Source organism: Macaca fascicularis, chromosome 17 (assembly GCF_037993035.2).
Source record: "Macaca fascicularis isolate 582-1 chromosome 17, T2T-MFA8v1.1".
NCBI classification, from domain to species: Eukaryota; Metazoa; Chordata; class Mammalia; order Primates; family Cercopithecidae; genus Macaca; species Macaca fascicularis.
This window is the reverse complement of record NC_088391.1, coordinates 28,890,797-28,912,764: the sequence shown is the minus strand read 5'-3', so window position 1 is coordinate 28,912,764 and position 21,968 is coordinate 28,890,797. Positions and strand designations below refer to the sequence as shown.

The following is a 21,968-nucleotide window of genomic DNA, read 5'->3' as shown; positions in this document are numbered from 1 at the left end:
ATTACAGGCGTGAGCCATTGTGCCTGGCCCTCTTGTAGGTTTTGTCTGTGGAGTTTGAGTTTGGCTATTCTGATGACATTTTTTTGGGTGGGGCAGGGGATGCCAAGAGATGAAAAAAATCATTGACACATCTTATTCGAGAGAAAGATAACGCAGGTTTTGCATTTTAAAAAGAATCCCCCGGCTGCATTGTGGAAAATTGATTCAGGGCATGGAAGAAGACTGGTTAGGCTATTTTAGTAGTCCAGATTAGATGATGGTGCCTTACTCTTAGATAGTGGCGGTGGAGCTGGGAGGTTTGAATCCTGTTTTGGTGACTTGTTTGATTTCAAAGGACTGAAAGAGTGAGTAGACAGGCATAGTCTTCCAGGATTGGTCTCTTGCAACTCTTTGGATGGTTGTATAGTTTCCTGGCATTAGGAGTATTGACAGGAGAGGAGATGTGGGGATCTTTTTGGTGAGGGTGTTAGGAAGGGAACAAGTATATTAGTTTTAAGCATACTGAGTTTGAAGCCTTAAAATAATCTCTCTTCCAGCCCCTAACATACATATGCACATATTTTAATTGTTTGGGGAGCCTTTTTCTGTCCCTCTGATTATATCTCCTTTTGATACAAAACTTAACATTTACTTTCCTATCTCAGGCTTCATCCTTTTTTTTTTTTTTTGAGACAGAATCTCACTCTGTTGCCCAGGCTGGAGTACAGTGGCGCACTCTTGGCTCACTGCAACCTCTGCCTCCCAGGTTCAAGCAATTCTTATGCCTCAGCCTGTTGAGTAACTGGGATTACAGGCATGCGCCACCATGCCCAGCTAATTTTGATATTTTTAGTAGAGATGGGGGTTTCACCATGTTGGCCAGGCTGGTCTCGAACTCCTGACTTCAGGTGATCTGCCTGCCTCTGCCTCCAAAGTGCTGGGATTACAGGTGTGAGCCACTGCACCCGGCCAGCTTAACACATTTTTATCACTCATTATTACTCTCATTTCCACTAGACCAGGTGTTGGCAAACCTTTTTTTTTTTTTTTTTTTTGCCAAGGCAGGGTCTCCCTCTGTTGCCTAGGCTGAAATGCAATGGCACCATCATGGCTCCCTGCACCCTTGACTTCCTGTGCTTAAGCAGTCCTCCATCTCAGCTCCCCTGAGTAACTGAAACTGTAGTTGCACACATGAGCACAATGAGATGCTACCTCTACAAAAAATGAAAAATCAGCTGAGTGTGCCTGTGCTTAAGTGATCCTCCTGCCTTGGCCTCCAAAAGTGTTGGGATTACAGGCGTGAACCACTGCACCTAGCCTGCTAACTTTTCCTTAAAAGGACAAATAGTAAATATTTTAGCATTTGAGGGCAAAAAGGCAAAAATAAGAGCATGATGTAGGTACTTAATATCATTTATAATGTAACCACTTAAAAAATGTAAAAACCGTTCCTGTTGTGACGTACAAAAACAGCCTGCCAGATTTGATACACAGGCTATAGTTTGCCGATCCCTGTGCTAGAATGTGAATTCTGTACTTGCTTCCTAGTTGGCAAATGTATTGCCCGATGTATTTTAAATGTATTGAGTAAATTTTTGTTGAATGGGTGAATGACTTATAGATTAGGAGCTTAAGAGACAGTGGACTAAAAATAGATACTTGAGAGTGGTCATGAAACAGTAATTGCAGACATGAGGGTAGATGAGATCACTTGGGAAGAATATAAGGGAGAATATAAGGGAATCCATCTTTTTCTTTAATTTAAACAAAGAGCATAATAAGTCACGACTAACTCAGAGGCACTTATACCATGTATAGTAGTCAGTACCTCTTCTTAACTGACCTAAGTGAGTTTGGCCATTTACACTCATGATTCTTTTGGGTGAATAAGTGGTCTTTAATTATTAGAGATAGGTGAGCGTAATAGATACTTTCGCCTTTGAAGTTTTGCTATTAATGAGTTATATACACAAGTCTTAGAATTCTGCTACATATATAAACACGTATTAGTAAACAGTCACAAAAGTCACACAGTTTGTTTCATGCATATAGTACTTTTACACTGGAGATGACCACCTTGTAAGAAAACTTCAGCCCTAAGCAGATACCATAATGTTCTGACTAGGATTAGGTGATACAGTTCTCTAAGAAGAGATGGAACACAGGATCAAGGGGGTTTCTAGACACAGAAACTTCTCTGAAGTTGAGCTGTAGGGCCTGCCAGATTCTTAGACCCCAAACAAGTAAGAATCAAGTGCCTGCATTTCTAGTCAATTCCTGTATCTTGAATAACAGTACTACGTTAGCCATAAAAATCTATTTCCAACTTTCCTTATGTAGATTATCAAACCAGTGTCTATAAATTGAGATGTTCATTTTCGAAGCACTTATTACCTGGGAGCTAACTCCTGTTTAGGTGTATTTAAAATGTTAAATTAATCACCACTTAAGTGTGGTTTCCTAATTTAGTGTGGTTCTTCAGAATTTAACTCACCAATTCTTTCTATACAGAAATACCTGAGTGTGAATTAAGATGGTAGAGCAGAAAATCATATTTTGGAGCAGATATGCTACCTGGGTCTTTTTGTTATGTATCATCTTACAATAATTCATAAATAAGTGTTGCAAATATTGTAATGAAAATATTTTTCTTTTCAGTTATAGGAACAATTGGAGTAAATATTCATTTAGGTAAAATTTTTAACAGTGGTAGAGTTCTAATCTTCCAGTGAATAAAGATAGCTTACAGAGTTATCAAATAACACTTCATTAATGTTGGTATTTGAAGATTGTTCGACATTTGTTGTCATTTTTATGAATTTATGCATAAGACATTCTCTCTATTAATAGTACTAAAGTCACAATATAGAAACATACTAAGTATAGAATTAAATTCAATGCTCTTTCTAGTGTTGAACCTTATCAGGCATAATAGTTTTTATCAGTGTATCATTCCATCACATGAAATGAATATGACTAATTTGAATTTTGTTTGGCAGTTTTGTTTATATTTAATATATGTCTCTATTTAAGTTTATATCTAGATTATTTCAGTATACTTAGCAAACTTTATAATTTGAATTTTATGAGATTTTTTTCCTTAAGAAGATCACTGTGGTTTTAGAAAGAGATATCACAAGAATTATTAAATAAAATATAGCGTACTGAATCTGGCAGTATATTAAAAGAATAATATACCGTAACCATATAGCCTTTATTCCAAGAATGTAAGGATGTAACCATGCTTATATGTATAATAAAAGAATCCGTTATATCAGTGTGTGTTGTGGGAAGTCAGGGACCCTGAACAGAGGGACTGGCTGAAGCCGTGGCCGAAGAACATAAATTGTGACGATTTCATGGACATTTATTAGTTCCCCAAATTAATACTTTTATAATATCTTACACCTGTCTTTACTGCAATCTCTGAACATAAATTGTGAAGATTTCATGGACACTTATCACTTCCCCAATCAATACCCTTGTGATTTCCTATGCCTGTCTTTACTTTAATCTCTTAATCCCATCATTTTAGTAAGCTGAGGAGGGTGAATTTGCCTCAGGACCCTGTGATGATTGTGTTAACTGCACAAATTGTTTGTAGAGCATGTGTCTTTGAACAATATGATATCTGGGCACCTTGAAAAAAGAACAGGATAACAGCAATGTTCAGGGAACAAGGGAGATAACCTTAAATTCTGACTGCTGGTGAGCTGGGCAGAACACAGCCGTATTTCTCTTCTTTCAAAAACAAATAGGAGAAATATCGCTGAATTCTTTTTCTCAGCAAGGAACATCCCTGAGAAAGAGAATGCGCCCCTGAGAGTAGGCCTCTAAAATGGCCGCTTTGGGGGCTGGCTGTCTTGTACGGTCGAAGACAAAGGGATGAAATAAGCCCCAGTCTCCTGAAGTGTTCCCAGGCTTATTAGGATGAGGAAATTCCCGCCTAATAAATTTTGGTCAGACTGGTTGTCTGCTGTCAAACCCTGTCTCCTGATAAGATGTTATCAATGACAATGTATGCCTGAATCTTCATTAGCAATTTTAATTTTGCCCCGTCCTGTGGTCCTGTAATCCTGTGATCTCACCCTGCCTCCATTTGCTTTGTGATATTTTGTTATTACCTTGTGAAGCATGTGATCTCTGTGATCCACACCCTATTCGTGCACTCCCTCCCCTTTTGAAAATCGCTAATAAAAACTTGCTGGTTTTACGGCTCAGGGGGCATCACAGAACCTGCCGACATGTGATGTCTCCCCCGGACACCCAGCTTTAAAATTTCTCTCTCGTACTCTTTCCCTTTCTCAGACCAGCTGACACTTAGGGAAATAGAAAAGAACCCACGTTGAATATCAGGGGTGGGATTTTCCCCAGTAAGTATGTTAGAGGGGAGATATATATTATTTCAGTGTTTCCCCATAAGGCATGCCTCTTAATAAACTCAGAAGGATATCTTACCTTTTGATACAAAACATCTATCTCAAACTTATTTTTATTTTCATGTTTTTAAGGCCATGCCAATGAATTTACTTTTTAAAAATATGAATCATTAGAGATATAATTCATTGATTGAAGGCATCAGAAACCATCTATGGCTGACTTAAGCAAAACCATAGTTTATTGGAAGAATGTAAGGTAGTTCATAAGGTGAGTAGAGAAATGGAAGAACTGGGAATTGAGCAAGTCAGGGATACAGGCATTATTTACTACCTTGTCCAAAATTCTTCCTTTGGAATTTAATGTGCCTTTTTTTTCCCTTTCTCCTTAAGATTCAGAGTTATAGAAGAGATAATTCTGTTAGTGTAGTTGAGTCTTGTGACCTATTTAAGCTAGGAAAGAGTGAGCCACTTAGGTCTCATTAAGACTTCAGGATGGGAAGGATATAATTCCCCAAAGATGACTGGGTACAATTAGGGCAGGAAAATGGGTCCTAGGCAGCCAAGTCCCACCTTCTACAAAATTAACCAACAGATATCCAGTAAAATACAGAATTTGGCTTTTTAACAAATTGTAGCTCATCATTTAAAGTATAAGATGTGTTAGTCATTGAGATATTATACATTTCTTCTTTCTTTCTTATTTATTTACTTTTTGAGACAGAGTCTTGCTCTGTCACCCAAGCTAAAGTGCAGTGGCATGATCTCAGCTTACTTCAACCTCTGTCTCCCAAGTTCAAGCGATTCTTGAGCTTCAGCCTTCAGGAGTAGCTGGGACTACAGGGGCATGCTACTGCACCCAGCTAATTTTGATATTTTTAGTAGAGATGGGGTTTTGCCATGTTGGCCCTGGTCTCGAACTCCTGGCCCCAAGTGATCCTCCAGCCTCCTAAGGTGCTGGGATTACAGGTGTGAGCCACTGCACCCAGCCAAGATTAAATTACTTCTAACTCAAATATCTTGAGTTTTTTTTTTTTTTTTTGGTGGGGGGGAGATGCAGTCTTGCTCTGTCTCCCAGGCCTGGAGTGCACTGGCGCCACCTTGGCTTGCTGCAACCTCTGCCTCCCAGGTTCAAGCAATTCTCCTGCCTCAGCCTCCCAAGTAGCTGGGATTACAGGTGTCTCATTTTTTTGTGTTTTTAGTAGAGACTGGGTTTTACCTTGTTGGCCAGGCTGGTTTTGAACTCCTAACCTCAAGTGATTTGCCCGCCTTGGCCTCCCAGAGTGCTAGGATTATAGGCGTGAGCCACTGCGCCCAGTTGAGATCTTTATATACTAGCAGTATCCATATTTTGATACATCTGTAATCTTTTTCTTTTCTAGACAATGCGAAGACATAGAAATGAAGTGACAGTGGAACTGCGGAAGGTAAGGTTGATTTACATTTAAATAAAAGTAATTAGATTTTTCTGATGTTAAAATTCTGTGTATCTTGAATAATGAAAATACTGTGGCAAATTCGTGGTCATCCCTAAAATCACACATCACTGGATACTTTATCATGGTACTTATTTGTAATAACTTTCATTTACTGAGGGTAGTAAGCCCTGTGTGAAGCACTTTACCATCACTGAAATTTCATAACATCTGATGAAGTTAGATACTTTTTCTTTGACATCCTCTTTCTGTAGGCTTCCTCTCCCTTTCCCTGTGTAAAGTTATACATACTTGTTTAAGATGCTTTAGATAAATAAATAAAAGTAGAAAAACCTTGTATTTTCGTAACTGAAAGCAACTGTTATTAAAATTTATTATATTTTCTTCCATTACTTTTGGAGGATCTTAGAGTTACCTTCATCAGATTGTGTTTTCTTTTTTCTTTTTCTTTTTCTTTTTTTTTTTTTTTTTGAGACGGAGTCTCGCTCTGTCGCCCAGGCTGGAGTGCAGTGACCGGATCTCAGCTCACTGCAAGCTCCGCCTCCCGGGTTCACGCCATTCTCCTGCCTCAGCCTCCCGAGTAGCTGGGACTACAGGCGCCCGCCACTTCGCCTGGCTAGATTTTTGTATTTTTTTTAGTAGAGACGGGGTTTCACCGTGGCCGGGCGCGGTGGCTCAAGCCTGTAATCCCAGCACTTTGGGAGGCCAAGACGGGCGGATCACGAGGTCAGGAGATCTTTTTCTTTTTTTGAGACAGCGTTTCACTCTGTGCAGGTTGGAGTGAAGTGGTGTGATCTTGGCTCACTGCGAGCTTGACCTCCCAGGTTCAAGTGGTCCTCCCACCTCAGCCGGCTGAGTATCTATGAATAAAGGCACACCACCACACCCAGCTAATTTTGTTTATTTTTTGTAGCGACTAGGTCTCACTGTGTTGCCTAGGCTGACCTTGAATTCCTGGACTCAAACAATTCTCTTTCTCCTGGGATTACAGGCATGAACTATCATGCCTGGCCCAAATTTTGTATTCATGTGAACACATTTTATTTGAAACATATTTAAATTGCTAATCAAGAAAATAATAGTGAATTCTCTTTCTATACACGTATCTTTTTTTTTTTTTTGAGGCAGGGTCTTGCTTTGTTGGCCAGGCTGAAGTGCAGTGGTGCAATCTTGGCTCACTGCAACCTCTGCCTCCCAATTCATGCCGTTCTCCTGCCTCAGCCTCCCGAGTAGCTGGGACTACAGGCACCTGCCACCTTATCCAGCTAATTTGTTGTATTTTTAGTAAAGACTGGGTTTCACCATATTAGCCAGAATGGTCTCGATCTCCTGACCTCGTGATCTGCCCGCCTCAGCCTCCCAAAGTGCTGGGATTACAGGCGTGAGCCACTGCACCTGGCCTATACACATATCTTTTAAAAAATAAATTAAAAACTTATTTCACATCTTTGATTTTTGTCTTAGGTTAGACTTTTCCTCATCTAATTCACTCCTAAAACTCCTTCCTATTTTAAATTACCATCTTGGGCTGGGTGCGGTGGTTCACGCCATCATTCCAACACTTTGGGAGGCTGAGGCAGACAGATCACCTGAGGTCAAGAGTTCAAGACCAGCCTGGCCAATGTGGTGAATCCCTATCTCTACTAAAAATACAAAAATTAGTTGGGTGTGGTGGCATGCACCTATAGTTACAGCTACTCAGGAGGCTGAGGCTGAAGAATTGCTTGAACCTTGGAGGCAGAGGCTGCAGTGAGCCAAGATCGTGCTACTACACTCCAGCCTAGGTGACAGAGCAAGACTCTGTCTCAAAAAAAAAAAAAAAAATCAAATAAAAAAAAATTACCATCTTGAAACTTTTCAGTTGTAGGGAGAAGGAAGGGAGGTCTTGATTCTGAAAGTACACATTCTCTTAGAGTCACTAGAAATAGACTTGTGCATTTATTATTTAATAATTATTTTAAATACATGCTTTGCTTCATACACTGGCTAGGTAGCTCTTCAAATCTGTAAAGTTTTAAAACAGTTTTGCCAGAAGCCCATTTTAACTACATTTATAAGGTCTTCATCAGAAATGCGTTTAGTTATTCAACCAAGCATTACCATTTGAGCAATTGTCTCATGGAGATGAACACTAGATAAATAATCACATAACCAAATATATCCTTACAAATTCTGAATGATGCCATGGAGGAAAAATAGCCATGAAAGTTAACAGAGTGAGGTTTTTTAAAAATTGGACATTCAAAGGTGATTTGTCTGAAGAAATAACATTTAAGCTGAAACCTGTAGGATAAATTGGAATTAGCTTATTTTTTCTAAATGTTTAATAAATAACCATATTTTGAATTTTTGCCAATCAGTGTCATGCTTATTGGTATAGTATATAGTTCCTGACATCCATTCTCCTGTACCCTTTCCCCATCCCCTTTTTAAAATTAAATTTTGAAAATACTAAGAGTTGTATTATGTACTTACTAAATTTCAAAAAGTTCAGTAGAATATTTTCTATGTAATTAGCCCAGTAGCTCCAAAATTAGAAAATTAACAAGGAAGATCATTGTTTTATTTCATTCATCAATGGATTAAAAGCTAATATGATAGAGACAGAATTATTTTATGTCTATTATCTATTAATGTAATCATCGATCATTTTGTATATTAATAAACATTAACATAAGCTTAAAAAATACTTGCTAATTCCAGTTCCCTGTCAACTCCTTTATGAACACAACAATACCTTGGTAATCATATTTGCAAGTTCTTTCAGATCTTTGGGTCATTTAGACCAGAGAGATGAGTTAAGCTTTAGCTTAATAAAGTAAGGTGAGTTTTTCCCAGTCTTAACACTTTAAACTTTTTTTCTTTTTCACATTTTGTTGACATACAACATACATACAAAAAGTCCACACATTGTAAGTATCCAGCTTGATGAATATTTGTAATGTGAACACATGTGTGTAACCACCAGCTCCTGGATCAAAAAAGAGAATACCCCAGGGCCTCTTTCTAGGCATTAGTTATCCCCAAAGGTAACCATTATTCTGATTTCTAACACAGATTTTTTTGCATATTTAGAACTTTATATAGGTAGAATAGTGTGTGTCCTTTTTTTGTCTGGATTTTCATTCACTGAATGAAGATAACTTTCTTTAATAGATGCAATAGAAGTAAAATTGGAATTAAGCAATTAGTATTTATTGCCATCTGTTAACATTATACCGTCTGCCCCCAGATACGGGCCCTTACTTTTCCTTAACTTTTTGTGCTTGCAATTCCACTTTAAAACTTTTGTATTAGTTCTAATATTCAGAAGCCTCCTCTAGTTTAATCATTTTAGCCCCTCTAATGTGCTTATAAATCTGTGCTACTAATTTATATTTATATTTGGTTACTTGATCCTCCTGTTGTTGTGCCGCCTTCTCTAATTTATAGAACTGAAAATTCCTGCTTATCAGAGCGGATCTTTTTAAATATTCACCTTAGTTGCCTTAGAGCAACTAAGGCGTGAGCCACTGCACCCGGCCTGAAGTTTTAAGACAACTTAGTTGCCTTAGAGCTTGTGCCCTTTCTTGTTTTCTGGATAACATTATTTCCTTTCCAGTTACTATGGTTCCATTTCTGAAAATACTTGTAGTAGGACCAAAAATGAAATTAACTAAAGAAATCTCAAGCAATTTCTTATTTCAAATTTAAGAATTCCCCAAGAAAGCAGTAGAAAGCAAACTTTTCCTGAAACAACGCCTAAAGTTTATTCAGACAAAACTTAGTTGATTTTGATGTGATTTTACAGAGATGTGGAGAGCTCTTCAAGAGAAGATTCCTCCACTCTTTATGGTCAGAGTATCTGTCCCTGATTCCAGGCCTTGCTCTCTCTCTTGCTGCATTGAGGAGAGAATCACATTGTTTTTATTTAGTGACATTGAGATTCTTGAAAACAAAAGAGAGCTAGTCCCCAGAGTTTCATTGAGAAATTGAACTAGAGGATATCATCGTCAATTATAACTCATTTTACTCCAAGGATATTTGAATATTTCATTTTCCCTTAGATTGTAAACTTCCAAAGTGCAGGTAATAACCACATTCACTATCCATCTACATCCCTCCACCCCAGCCTCCCAAATAACTCCTAAGTCTCTTCCTTAACCCATCTCAAAATGCCTAATCAAATTGTGTCTGTGTAGTTGATACTCATTAAGTGCTAATATTCAAGAATTAAATTTAATTATGATCTCTAAAAATATGCACTTATATTTAAGTCATGTATTGAAGTTTTTTTGTTGGTTTTTTTTTTGAGACGGAGTCTTGCTCTGTCACCTAGGCTGGAATGCAGTGGCACAATCTCGGCTCACTGCAAACTCTGCCTCCTGGGTTCACGCCATTCTCCTGCCTCAGCCTCCCGAGTAGCTGGGACTACACTTGCCCACCACCATGCCCGGCTAATTTTTTTTTTTTGTATTTTTCAGTAGAGACGGGGTTTCACCATGTCAGCCAGAATGGTCTCGATCTCCTGACCTCGTGATCCACCCGCCTCGACCTCCCAAAGTACTGGGATTACAGGCGTGAGGCGCCGCACCTAGCCTGAAGTTTTAAGACAAATACTTTAGATATAGGCTGTGCTACTCAAAAGTCCTGATCTCTGTGACAAGTTAGGGAGCTTGTGCCAAAATGTAAAAGAAGGCACTGCTTCCTTCAAGAGAGTCCTTCTGGCAGAAGTAAATGGAAAGATATCCCATGTTCATGGATTTGGAAGAATTCGTATTATTAAAATATCAGTACTACCCAAAGCGAGGTACAGATTCAGTATGATCTCTATCAACCTCTAATGTCATTTTTTCACAGAAATAGAAAAAAATACCTCTAAAATTTGTATGAAACCACAGAAGACCCCAAATAGCCAAAGCAATCTTAATGAACCCGAAGCATCACACTGATATGAAAATCTACTGCAAAGCTATAGTAATCAAAACAGCATGATAGTGACATAAAAACACACACACACACAACAGTGGAACAGAACAGAGAGCCCAGAAATAAATGCACACATTTGTAGTTGGTTGATTTTTGACAAAGGTGCCAAGAACATGCAACAGGAAAGGACAGTCTTTTCAATAAATGATCTTGGGAAAACTGGCTATCTACATGCAGAAGAATGAGACCAGGCCCTTATTTCACACCATACAGAAAAATCAACTCAAAATAGATTAAAATGTAAACATAAGATGTGAAACTGTAAAACTACTAGAAGAAAACACAGGGGAAAATCTCCATAATATTGGTCTGGGCAATGTTTTCCTGAATATGACCCCAAAAACACAGACAACAAAACAAAAGCAGACAGATGCAGTTATATCAAATTTAAAAGGTTCTGCACAGCAAAAGAGACTATTAATAAAGAGAGAACCTATAGAAAATATTTGCAAACCATACATCTGATAAGGGGTTAATATTATATAAGGAATTCAACTCAATAGCAGGAAGACTAACCAATTAAAAAATGGGCAAGGGTTGGGCATGGGAGGCCAAGGCAGGCGGATCACAATGTCAGGAAATTGAGACCATCCTGGCTAACACGGTGAAACCCCATCTTTACCAAAAATACAAAAAACTAGCCGGGTGTGGTGGCACTTGACTAGTCCCAGTTACTCAGGAGGCTGAGGCAGGAGAATTGCTTGAACCTGGGAGGCGGAGGCTGCAGTGAGCCAAGATCACGCCACTGCACTCCAGCCTGGGCGACAGAGCAAGACTCCATCTCAAAAAAAAGGGCAAAAGACCAGAATAAACATTCTCAAAACATAGAAATGGCTAATAGGTATACTAAAAATTGTTCAACATTACTAATAATCAGAGAAATAAAATTAAAACTACTGTGAGATTTCATCTTCACACCTGTTGATAACCGTTATCAAAAAGATGAAAGATAACACATGCTGGTGAGGATGTAGAGAAAAGGAAACTCTTGAACACTTGGTCAGAATGTAAGTTAGTACAGCCATTATAGAAAAGCAGTATGGGAAAGTTCCTAAAAATAGAACTACCTTGTGATAAAGCAGTCCCACTACTGTGTATATATCCAAAGGAAAAATGAAACCTGTATGTTGAAGAGATATCTGCACTCTCATGTTTATTGTATCACAATACCCAAGATAAGGAATCAACCTAAATGTCCACCAGTAGACAAACAGAAAAAGAAAATGTGATATATGTACATAGTGGAATACTTTTCAGCCTTTAAAAGAAAGAAACCCTCTCTTTTACAACAACATGGACGAACTTGGAGGACATTACATTACCAGAAATAGGTCAGGCAAACAAGGCAAATATCACATGCTCTCACTTACACATAGAGTCTAAAAAAAGCTAGACTCATAGAAGTAGAGAGTAGGATGGTGGTTACCAGGGGCTGGGGCCAGGGGTGGGAGGCACAGGGATTTGGGGAGATACTGATCAAAGTATCTGGGTAACTGGGACCACAGGTGCTCAACACTATGCTCAGCTAATTTTTTGTATTTTTGGTAGAGACGGGGTTTCGCCATGTGCCCAGGCTGGTCTTAAACTCCTGAGCTCAAACAATCTGCCCGCCTTAACTTCCCAAAGTTCTGGAATTACAGACATGAGCCACCGCACTCAGCTGTGTTTATTAACTCATAGCCATTCCACAGCATATACATACTTCAAAGCATCATGTTTTACTCAATAAATATATAGAATTTTTGTCAACTTTTAAAAAATAATGTGTTTAAAGTAGGTCTTTCTGTCTAAATAACTGAACTAAACAGTGTGCTTAGTTTCACAATTGATTTACATTCTGGCACAAGCTCCCCTCCCAATCTTTTTTTGTTACTTTAGACGCTTATCACCCTGAAGGTAAAAGCTCCCTTATCTTGTAGCAGAACTGTAACAAATAGTTTGAGAATTATTAACCAGTGTAAGGATCACACTTCAAATAACAGGTATTGATCTGTCAAAATTGAGGATGACAGATGACATCTGTTTATTAATATGTTCTGTTTACCTGGCCTCTGACTCCTTTTGTGTGAATTGTTTTTTCTCTTACCTCCTTGTTCTCTTTCTTCCCAATTTAGTGAGGCTTTTATGCATCAACACTTAAACACATCTGTACCTCCTTTTTTTTTTTTTAATCACATTGTAGACAGAGTTATGTAGGAATTAAGTAACTTGCATAGTCACAAGCTAATAAATGGCAGAGCTCTTAACCATTATGCTATAATGCCTCTCAAAATACATGTGTGTTGGTTGAATAATGCTTCGTGGGTTGAGAATAAGCTCAAAACCTGTTACTTGTATTTTCAACTTTCGGCACATTATATTAAACTTTTTTTTTTTTTTTTTTTTTTTTTGAGACGGAGTCTCACGCTGTTGCCCAGGCTGGAGTGCAGTGGCGGGATCTCGGCTCACTGCAAGCTCCACCTCCCGGGTTCACGCCATTCTCCTGCCTCAGCCTCTTGAGTAGCTCGGACTACAGGCACCCGCCACCACACCCAGCTAATTTTTTTGTATTTTTAGTAGAGACGGGGTTTCACCGTGTCAGCCAGGATGGTCTTGATTTCCTGACATTGTGGTCTGCCCGCCTCGGCCTCCCAAAGTGCTGGGATTACAGGCGTGAGCCACTGCGCCCGGCCAAGTCCCTTATTTTCGTTAGATTTGGAGGTGAGGCAGGTTTAAGATCCTACATAAAGAAAAAATCCACCCAAGTGCCCCACTTGGTTGATAAGATCTAGTACTCGTTTTAGTTAATTGTTTGAAATATATTTTTAAAAATACTCTAAATTCCCCCATATCAACAAGCCAGAGAAGAAAAATACGATCATATCAGTTACTCATTTCTGGTAAAAGGAATAGAAAGGAATTGCCTCATCTTGATAAAGAGCACCACAAAAACCTCACAGCTAACATCATACTTAACGGTGAAAGACTAAATGCTTTCCCTTGAGATTCAGAAGCAAGGTGATGATGTCTATCATAACTGCTCTTACTCAGTATAATGCTGGAAGTTCTAGCCATTACCGTATAAGGCAAGAAAAAGAAATGAAAGGTATGTAGTTTGTAAAGGAAGAACTAAAACTATCCCTATTTGCAGATAATGTGATTATCTGTGTAGAACATCCCAAGGAATCTATCAGAAAGCTCCTGGAACTAACAGGTGAGTTTAGCAAGATCACAGAATAAAGAAATCAGTCGCATTTATGTATGCTGAACATGCAGAAACCAAAATAAAAAAATACAATTTTTAGACAATTCAAAGAAAATAAAATACTTCCATATACATTAACAAACATGTACAGGATTTATACAGTGAATATTACAAAATACTGATGAAAGACATGAAACAAGACATAAAGAAATGGAGAGACGTATACTGTGTTCATGGATTGGAAGCCTCAACATAATAATGACATTGATGCTCCCTAAATTGATCTCCCTAAATTGATCCTATTGAAATTCAACCAAGATATTTTGTGGACGTAGACAAACATTTAAAAATATGTATGGAAAAACACAGTCTCTAGAATAGCTAAAACTTAACAAAGAAGAAAAAGAGGAAATTACTTCACCTAATATGAAAGGTTATAGTATATAGCTATAGTAATCAATACTGTGTGTTATTGGTAGAAGGAAAGACATAGACAATGGAACAGAAAATATAACACAGAAATATGCCTGCACAAATACATCCAGTTGATTTATAGCAAAGTTACAAAACCAATTCAATGGAAGGAAGGATAGCTTTTTCAAAAATGATGAGCCTAAACTTCACACCTTATGCAAAAATACAAAATGGATTATAGACTTAAATGTAAAGCACAAAACTATAAAACTTTTAGGAAAAAACATAGAGAATTTTCCGGATCTGGAGAGAGGCAAAGAGTTAAATTTGACCACAAAAGACTAATCCATAAAAGAACAATTGATAAATTGGACCTGATTAAATTAAAAATTTTGCTGTGTGAGAGCCCATATGAAAAGATAGAAAAGACAAGCTAGATATTGGAAGAAAATATCTGTTAAACCACATATCCAGTAAAAGACTAGTATCTAGTGCGTATAATGAACTCTCAAAACTCAGCAGTAAGAGCCAGGTGCAGTGGCATACACGTGTATTCCCAGCTACTCAGGAGGCTGGGGCAGAAACAACACTTGAGCCCAGGAGTTGGAGGCTGCAGTATGCTATGATCTTGCCTATGGACAGCCACTGCACTCTAGCCTGGGCAACATAGTAAGACCTCTGACTCTTACACACACACACACACACACTCTTCTCTCTCTCTTAATAGTAAGAAAAACCAAAACAATCTAATTTAAAAAGATGTGAAGAGTCATTTCATTCAAAGGAGGACATACATTAAATAAGCACATGAAAAGATGTTCAGCATCATTAGCTATTAGGGAAATAGAGATTAAAGCCACAACTACACATCTATCAGAACAGCTAAAATAAATAGTGACAACACCAAATGCTGGCAACGATGTGGAGAAACTGATCACTCATGTTTGTGGTGGAAATGTAAAATGGTACAGTCACTCTGGAAAACAGTTTGTCAGTTTTTTGTCTAAACGTGAAACCTCTGTGTAACCCAGTGCTTACAGTCTGGACGTGTATCCCAGGGAAAGGAAAATTTATATTCATATGAGATCTGTACATGCATGTCTGTATAGCAACTTTATTTTTAATGGCCAAAACGTGGAAACAACACAGATGGCCTTTAATGGGTAAATAGACATACTGTAATATGTCTACAGTATATCAATGTGATAAAATACTATTCAGCAATAAAAATGAACAATTATATAAGCAACAGTTATTGATACAAGCGACAGTTTATATAAATCTCCAGAGAAGTATGCTGGGCCTATGATTCTGTCACAAAAAGGTTATATGCCGTATGATCCCATTTATATAACATTTTTGAAATGATAAAATTTTAGAAATAGAAGACAGGTTAGTAGTTGCCGGGGTTATATAGGGTGTCAGAGAGATGAGAAGGATGTGGTTTTGCATATAAAAGGTCAGGAGGCATGCATCTTGTGTTTTTGGAATTGTTTACCATCTTGATTCTGGTGGTAGATAACATGAATCTATACAGGTGATAAAATTGTATGGGATATAATACACACATGCAAATACATGTAAAGTGAGGTCTGAATAAAATAAGTGGATTGTATCAATGTCAGTATCCCAGTTGTAATATAGTTTTGCAAAGTGTTACCATTGGGGTAACCTGGGCAAAGCATACAAGGGATCTTTCCATATTATTTCTTTTTTTGTTTGAGACAGAGTCTCACTCTGTCGCCCAGGCTGGAGTGCAGTGGCGCCATCTCTGCTCACTGCAAGGTCCACCTCCCAGGTTCACGCCATTCTCCTGCCTCAGCCTCCTGAGTAGCTGGGACTACAGGTACATGCCACCACGCCGGGCTAATTTTTTGTATTTTTAGTAGAGATGGGGTTTCACCGTGTTAGCTAGGATGGTCTCCATCTCCTGACCTTGTGATCCGCCTGCCTTGGCCTCCCAAAGTCCTGGGATTACAAGCGTGAGCCACTGCACTCGGCCCATATTATTTCTTATAACTGCGTGTGAATATACAATTATCTCAATAAAAATTTCAGTTACCAAAAAAAGCCTAAGTTAGTATCCAAAAAAGCAGCTGTTTGATAATGATCCTGCAGGGAAAAAAGAAACATGCATTAGACTGTCAGTTCTTACATGATTGATGAACCAATAGTGTTATTTTAAAAAATTAGTTTCAATCAAAGTGTAATACACTGAACAGAGTGCCCAAAACATAAACTTATAAAACTTATGGGTGAATATCTATGTAGTCATGCAGCAGTAATATCATTTCATAAATGTTAGTATTGAGGGGAATTTTCATTGAGTATGTTTTCCTACCTCGTTAAAAGCATTTAGATGCAACCAGGGTTGGACTATTTCTAAAATTAAAAAAAAAAAAAAGAAAACAAACCCCAAGGAACTAAAGCCTAAACTAGATGAGGGTTTAAAATTAGGGTATTATTGGATAAAAACAGATTTAATTACTTATTTCAAGCTTGAAAGGGGGCTGATAAGTAATGTAATTATCCTTTTCATAAGATTTAAAAGAAGTGACATCAAACTTGCTCCACAAGTTTAAGTATAGAATTGCAGGCCAGTTTTTCAAGATGGAAAGAAGAATTTGGGAATGAAAAGGAACTACTTTACGTACAGGTTAATAACATATAGAACTTACTAACTCAAACAACATATTAAGTTGGGTTATAAGAAATTGCCCATAGTTAACTGCTTTGACCTACAAAACAGTTCATGTGGTTCAACCTAGTAGAAAACAAGATCCAAAAGGGCTAGATAAATACACGCATACATGGATAATAGATTAATAATGGATTTTTAAAGGAATTTAAGAAATCCAGCTAATCCATATGTATGTTTAAGGATTAGTTGGGTATTGAAGTTAGGGAAGTTCCTATAACCCCTGAGCTTCTTTCTCACTTGACAAAAGAGAAGTATACCCTTTATGGATGCTGAATTTATTGTAGTGCAGTTTTCAGGAGGGTAAAAATCTCTAGGTATCAAGTGAAGGGACAGTTTAAGTTATTGGTTTTAATGATTAATCTGACCATTAGAAACCTGCCCAGTGATTATTTTTCCTTGGCTTGTAGTTATTTTTGTTAAGAGTAAAGTATGGGGTGGGTGCGGTGGCTCACGACTGTAATCCTAGTACTTTGGGAGGCTGAGGTGGGTGGATCACCTGAGGTCGGGAGTTCGAGACCAGCCTGACCAACATGGAGAAACCCCATCTCTATTAAAAATACAAAATTAGCTGGGCGTGGAGGCACTCAGGAGGCTGAGGCAGGAGAATCACTTGAACCCGGGAGGCGTAGGTTGCAGTGAGCTGAGATCACACCATTGCACTCCAGCCTGGGCAACAAGAGCAAAAACTCCATCTTAAATTAAAAAAAAAAAAAAGTGAAGTATGGTTCTTGTGCCATAGATATTTTGGTCTGCGTTAGGATGTTTTCAATTTAAATGCAGGGGTTGTTACCTAATGTTTGATAAAAGAAAGAATTTATTAAGAAGCTATAATAGCTTTAAACTAGTATATGCCTAATAGAATCTCTCTCTCTCTCTCTCTCTCTCTCTCTCTCTCTCTCTCTATATATATATATATATATATATATATATAAAGTCAAAATTTGCAAATTTAGAAGAGGAAATTCATCAAAGACATAATCATTGTGGGAGATTGTCTTCTTAGTAATGAATAAACACCAATTAAGAAGAGATAGAAAATTTGAATAATTCACAAATTTTAACTAATGAACATGTGTAAAACCACATATGTATTTGGAAACTGGTTTTATGGTAGAATAAGCTATAGTTTCCAAACTCTGCGCTGAGGTAACATGGGGCTCCACAGTGACCTGAAAGGGTCTTTGGGATATTTTAATTTTGAGAGAAATACAGTGACATCTTTCAGACACCACAGACTTAGATCTTGAGATAGTCCACAGTTTAAACACTTAAATAACACTACGTTCCTTTCTCCAATTATTTTATCTAAGAGTGAAATAATTTTTTCTTTCAATTTATTTGTTTTTCTTTTCTTTTTCCCAAATGAGTACTTTGGCCTACACCGTGGACTGAGAAAGTTTGGGAGCTTCTAGTATAAAGCAGGTGTCAGCTAATTTCAGTGTGTTGTACATACGTGTTCTCTGACCACAATATAATTAGAATAAGACAGTTACAAAAACCTCATGTTTTAAAGTACGTCTGAATATATTGAGCATCAAAGAAATCTTAATGGAATCTAAGAATGCCTAAAAATGAACAGTAGGAAAACTATTACATGTCAGAACCTGTAGAATACAGTTAAAGTGGTAATTCAGGAGACAAATTTATAGCAAGTAGAGAGAAGGAACAACAACAAAATACTAGGAATTTTAGAAGTCATATTAATTTAAATACAGCATAAATTTAAAAACATGAGTGCGTCAGCTAGTTTTTTGCTGCGTAATACACCACTCCAACTATGTACCTTAAAACAATAGCCATTTTATTGAGCTAACAGTTTTATGGGTTAGTGGAGTGGGTTTTCTGGCATAGGCCAGTTCAGCTGTTTTCTGCAGGCTTCCCTTATTGTCTCTGGTCAGCTCACAGGGTTGATTGGTGACTAGATGATCTAGCATGGTCTCAGGTAACTTGGCTGGGACTTGGTTGTTGTCCACGCAGTCTCATTCTCCATGGCTCAGTGTTCACAGTATGGTTTCAGGAAAAAAGTAGCAAAAGAGAACCTGTCCCTGACGTGTAAGCACTTTTCGAGTCTGTTTGCTTAACGTCCCATTGCCAAAGTAAGTCACACGACCATGCCTACAGTCAGTGCGGGACTGGATATGGGAAGGGGAATTACTGCCATTTTTGCAGACAACCTACAATTTAAGTATGAGCAAACTTACGCAAATAGGCAAGGCGCAGTGGCTCACGCCTGTAATCCCACCACTTTGGGAGGCCAAGGCAGGCGGATCACTTGAGGCCAGGAGTTCGAGACCCGCCTGGACAACATGGTGAAACCCTGTCTCTTCTAAAAATACAAAAATGAGCCGGGCATGGTGGTGCTCACCTTTAATCCCAGCTACTTAATGAGGCTGTGAGGCAGGAGAATCGCTTGAATCTGGGAGGCGGAGGTTGCAGTGAGCCAAGATCGTGCCACTGTACTCCATCCTGGACGACAGAGTGAGACTCTGTCTCAAAAACAAAAAACAAGCAAACAAAAAACTTATGCAAATAAATTTGGAGACTTATGTGAAGTAGGCAATTTCCTAGCAGAAAAAATTAATTTACCCAGCTGACTCAAGAAGATAACCTGAATAGATCTTTAAAAAAAAAAAAAATCAAAGAGGCTAGGCGTGGTGGCTCACTCCTGTAATCCCAGCACTCTGAGAGGCTGAGGTGGGCAGATCACCTGAGGTCAGGAGTTCGAGACCAGCCTGACCAACATGGAGAAACCCTGTCTCTACTAAAAATACAAAATTAGCCGGGTGTGGTGGCACATGCCTGTAACAGCTACTTCGGAGGCTGAGGCAGGAGAATCATTTGAACCCGGGAGGTGGAGGTTGTGGTGAGCCGAGATTGCGCCATCGCACTCGAGCCTGGGAAACGAGAGCAAAATTCTCTCTCAAAAAAAAAAAAAAAAAAAAATCAAATTAATACAGCTAAAAATTTAACCTCTCTCACCATCCTGTAAAAGAAAAGGTAGTCTTACAGGTGGAACTCTGGCAGACATTGAAGGAACAGATAATTCCAGCCTTATTAAATGATTTCAGAGAAGTTAAAGAGGGAACACTTCCCAACTCATTTTATGAAGCTAGCAAAACCATGATCCCAAGCAACAGACCAAGACAGTCTGAGAAAAGATACTTTTTAGCCAGTTTCACTTAGGAATATTGAGGAAAAAAATCCTAAATAAAATATTAACAAATTGATTTCAGGAGTGAATATTTTTAAAAAAATTCTAATAAAGTTTCCAAGACTTGCAGGGATAGTTTAATATTAGAAAGTCATTTAATTTACCATATTTACAGATGAAAGTGGAAACATAATATCCATTTCAATATATGGAAAGAAGCACAATTTGATGAAATTAAGCACTCATTCATGGCTTATAAAGAAAAAAGTTATTAGCAAGTTAGGAATAGAAAGGAGTTGCCTTGCCCAATAAAGGGTATCTACCAAAAAAGACAGTACACATCCTATATAATGATAAAATGCTATCCCCAGATTGGAGATCTGTATATGTAGGAAACTTTAGTTGTATTTATGCTTTATATTTCTTCTATTCCAGAAATACTTGGAAAGGAGGAATAGAGGGAGTAAGATTCCTTAAAGACCTCTGGAAGCTTGATTGATCAAGCTCTGGAAAAGAGGAAAATAGAGTCAAAGAATGAAAATAGAACGGAATCAGTGTTAAAATCATTTGGGGTTGGGGGTTAACTTGTCAATAAACTTTGTTAAAACTTTTTAAATGGATTAAATCCAAGAGATGTTAAACATTTCTATATATATTACAAACCATAGAGTGTAACTGTAATTTTTTTTTAAATTTTATGCAATTTCAGATTTGTAGTTTGAAGTTCAAAGTTGTGAGAATAGTATAGAAACATCATATACCCTTCACTCAGCACCCAGGTTCCCTAGCATTTTTCATATTTGCATTATTATCTTTGTATACATTTTTTTCCTTGAACCAGTTAAATTGCAAGCATCATGCTTTAATTCCCTTAATACAACAACTTATATTTCATAAAAACAGATAGTTTCTGTTTTTATAAGCACAGTACACTTGTCAAACTAACTTAGGTAAAAATCTGCCATTCAATCCATAGAACCAATTTAGATTTTGCATATGGTTCCCAGTTATGTCCTTTATAAATCCAAGATCCAAGCCAAGATCAGACATGGCATTTAGTTGTCATGTTTCTTTAGTCTCCTTCAATCTGGAACTCTTCCTCAGTCTTTATCTTTCATGACTACATTTTTGAAGAATATAGGGCTATTTTTTTTTTGGTAGAATGACAGACTTGGGTTTTTCTGGCATTTCTCAGGTTATTTATGTTAGGAATACCACAGAAGTTATGTTTTATTAGTACACCAGACCCCAGGAGGCACATAGTGTTGATTTGTTCTTCACTGATAGTGACACCTTTTGTCATTTGGTCAAGAATGCTGTCTGCCAAGTTTTCCCACTTTAATGAATATTCTGTGGGAAGCCACTTGAAACCATGTAAAATATCACTGCATGGATTTGAATATATATACACACACACACACACACATATATATATAATGAGATGCTTATAATGTGAGATTATATAATGTGAGATGCTTTAATTTAAAAATATTTTAGCATTGGTTAAGTTACTAAAGAAGTATGCTTATACAAGTGGAAATTGGTAAACTACTATTGATTGACATATATAGACACCAGTTTATTTAATTGTGCTTGCTTATACCCAGCACAAAAATTGGCATGCGGATAAGCATGTTTCTATATACGTATAGAAATAAGTATCCGAATCTTATTTTCTAGTTTATCTGAATTTTAACATCAATAGTAATGTCTCTTCAGTAACTTTGTTATAATGAAATACCTTGTAAATATAGCAAAC

General features: G+C 37.7%; 1 protein-coding gene across 2 annotated transcripts in view; it reads left to right on the top strand.

Annotated features, from left to right (window-relative positions):
• Positions 1 to 21,968, top strand: part of KPNA3 (karyopherin subunit alpha 3) — a 97,300-nt gene that overhangs the window by 41,603 nt on the left and 33,729 nt on the right. For both annotated transcript variants that reach the window (XM_005585866.5, XM_045377361.3), the window contains exon 2: positions 5,738 to 5,782. In XM_005585866.5, the coding sequence (XP_005585923.1) occupies positions 5,738 to 5,782 (45 nt within the window). The remainder of the gene's footprint in view (positions 1 to 5,737; positions 5,783 to 21,968) is intronic.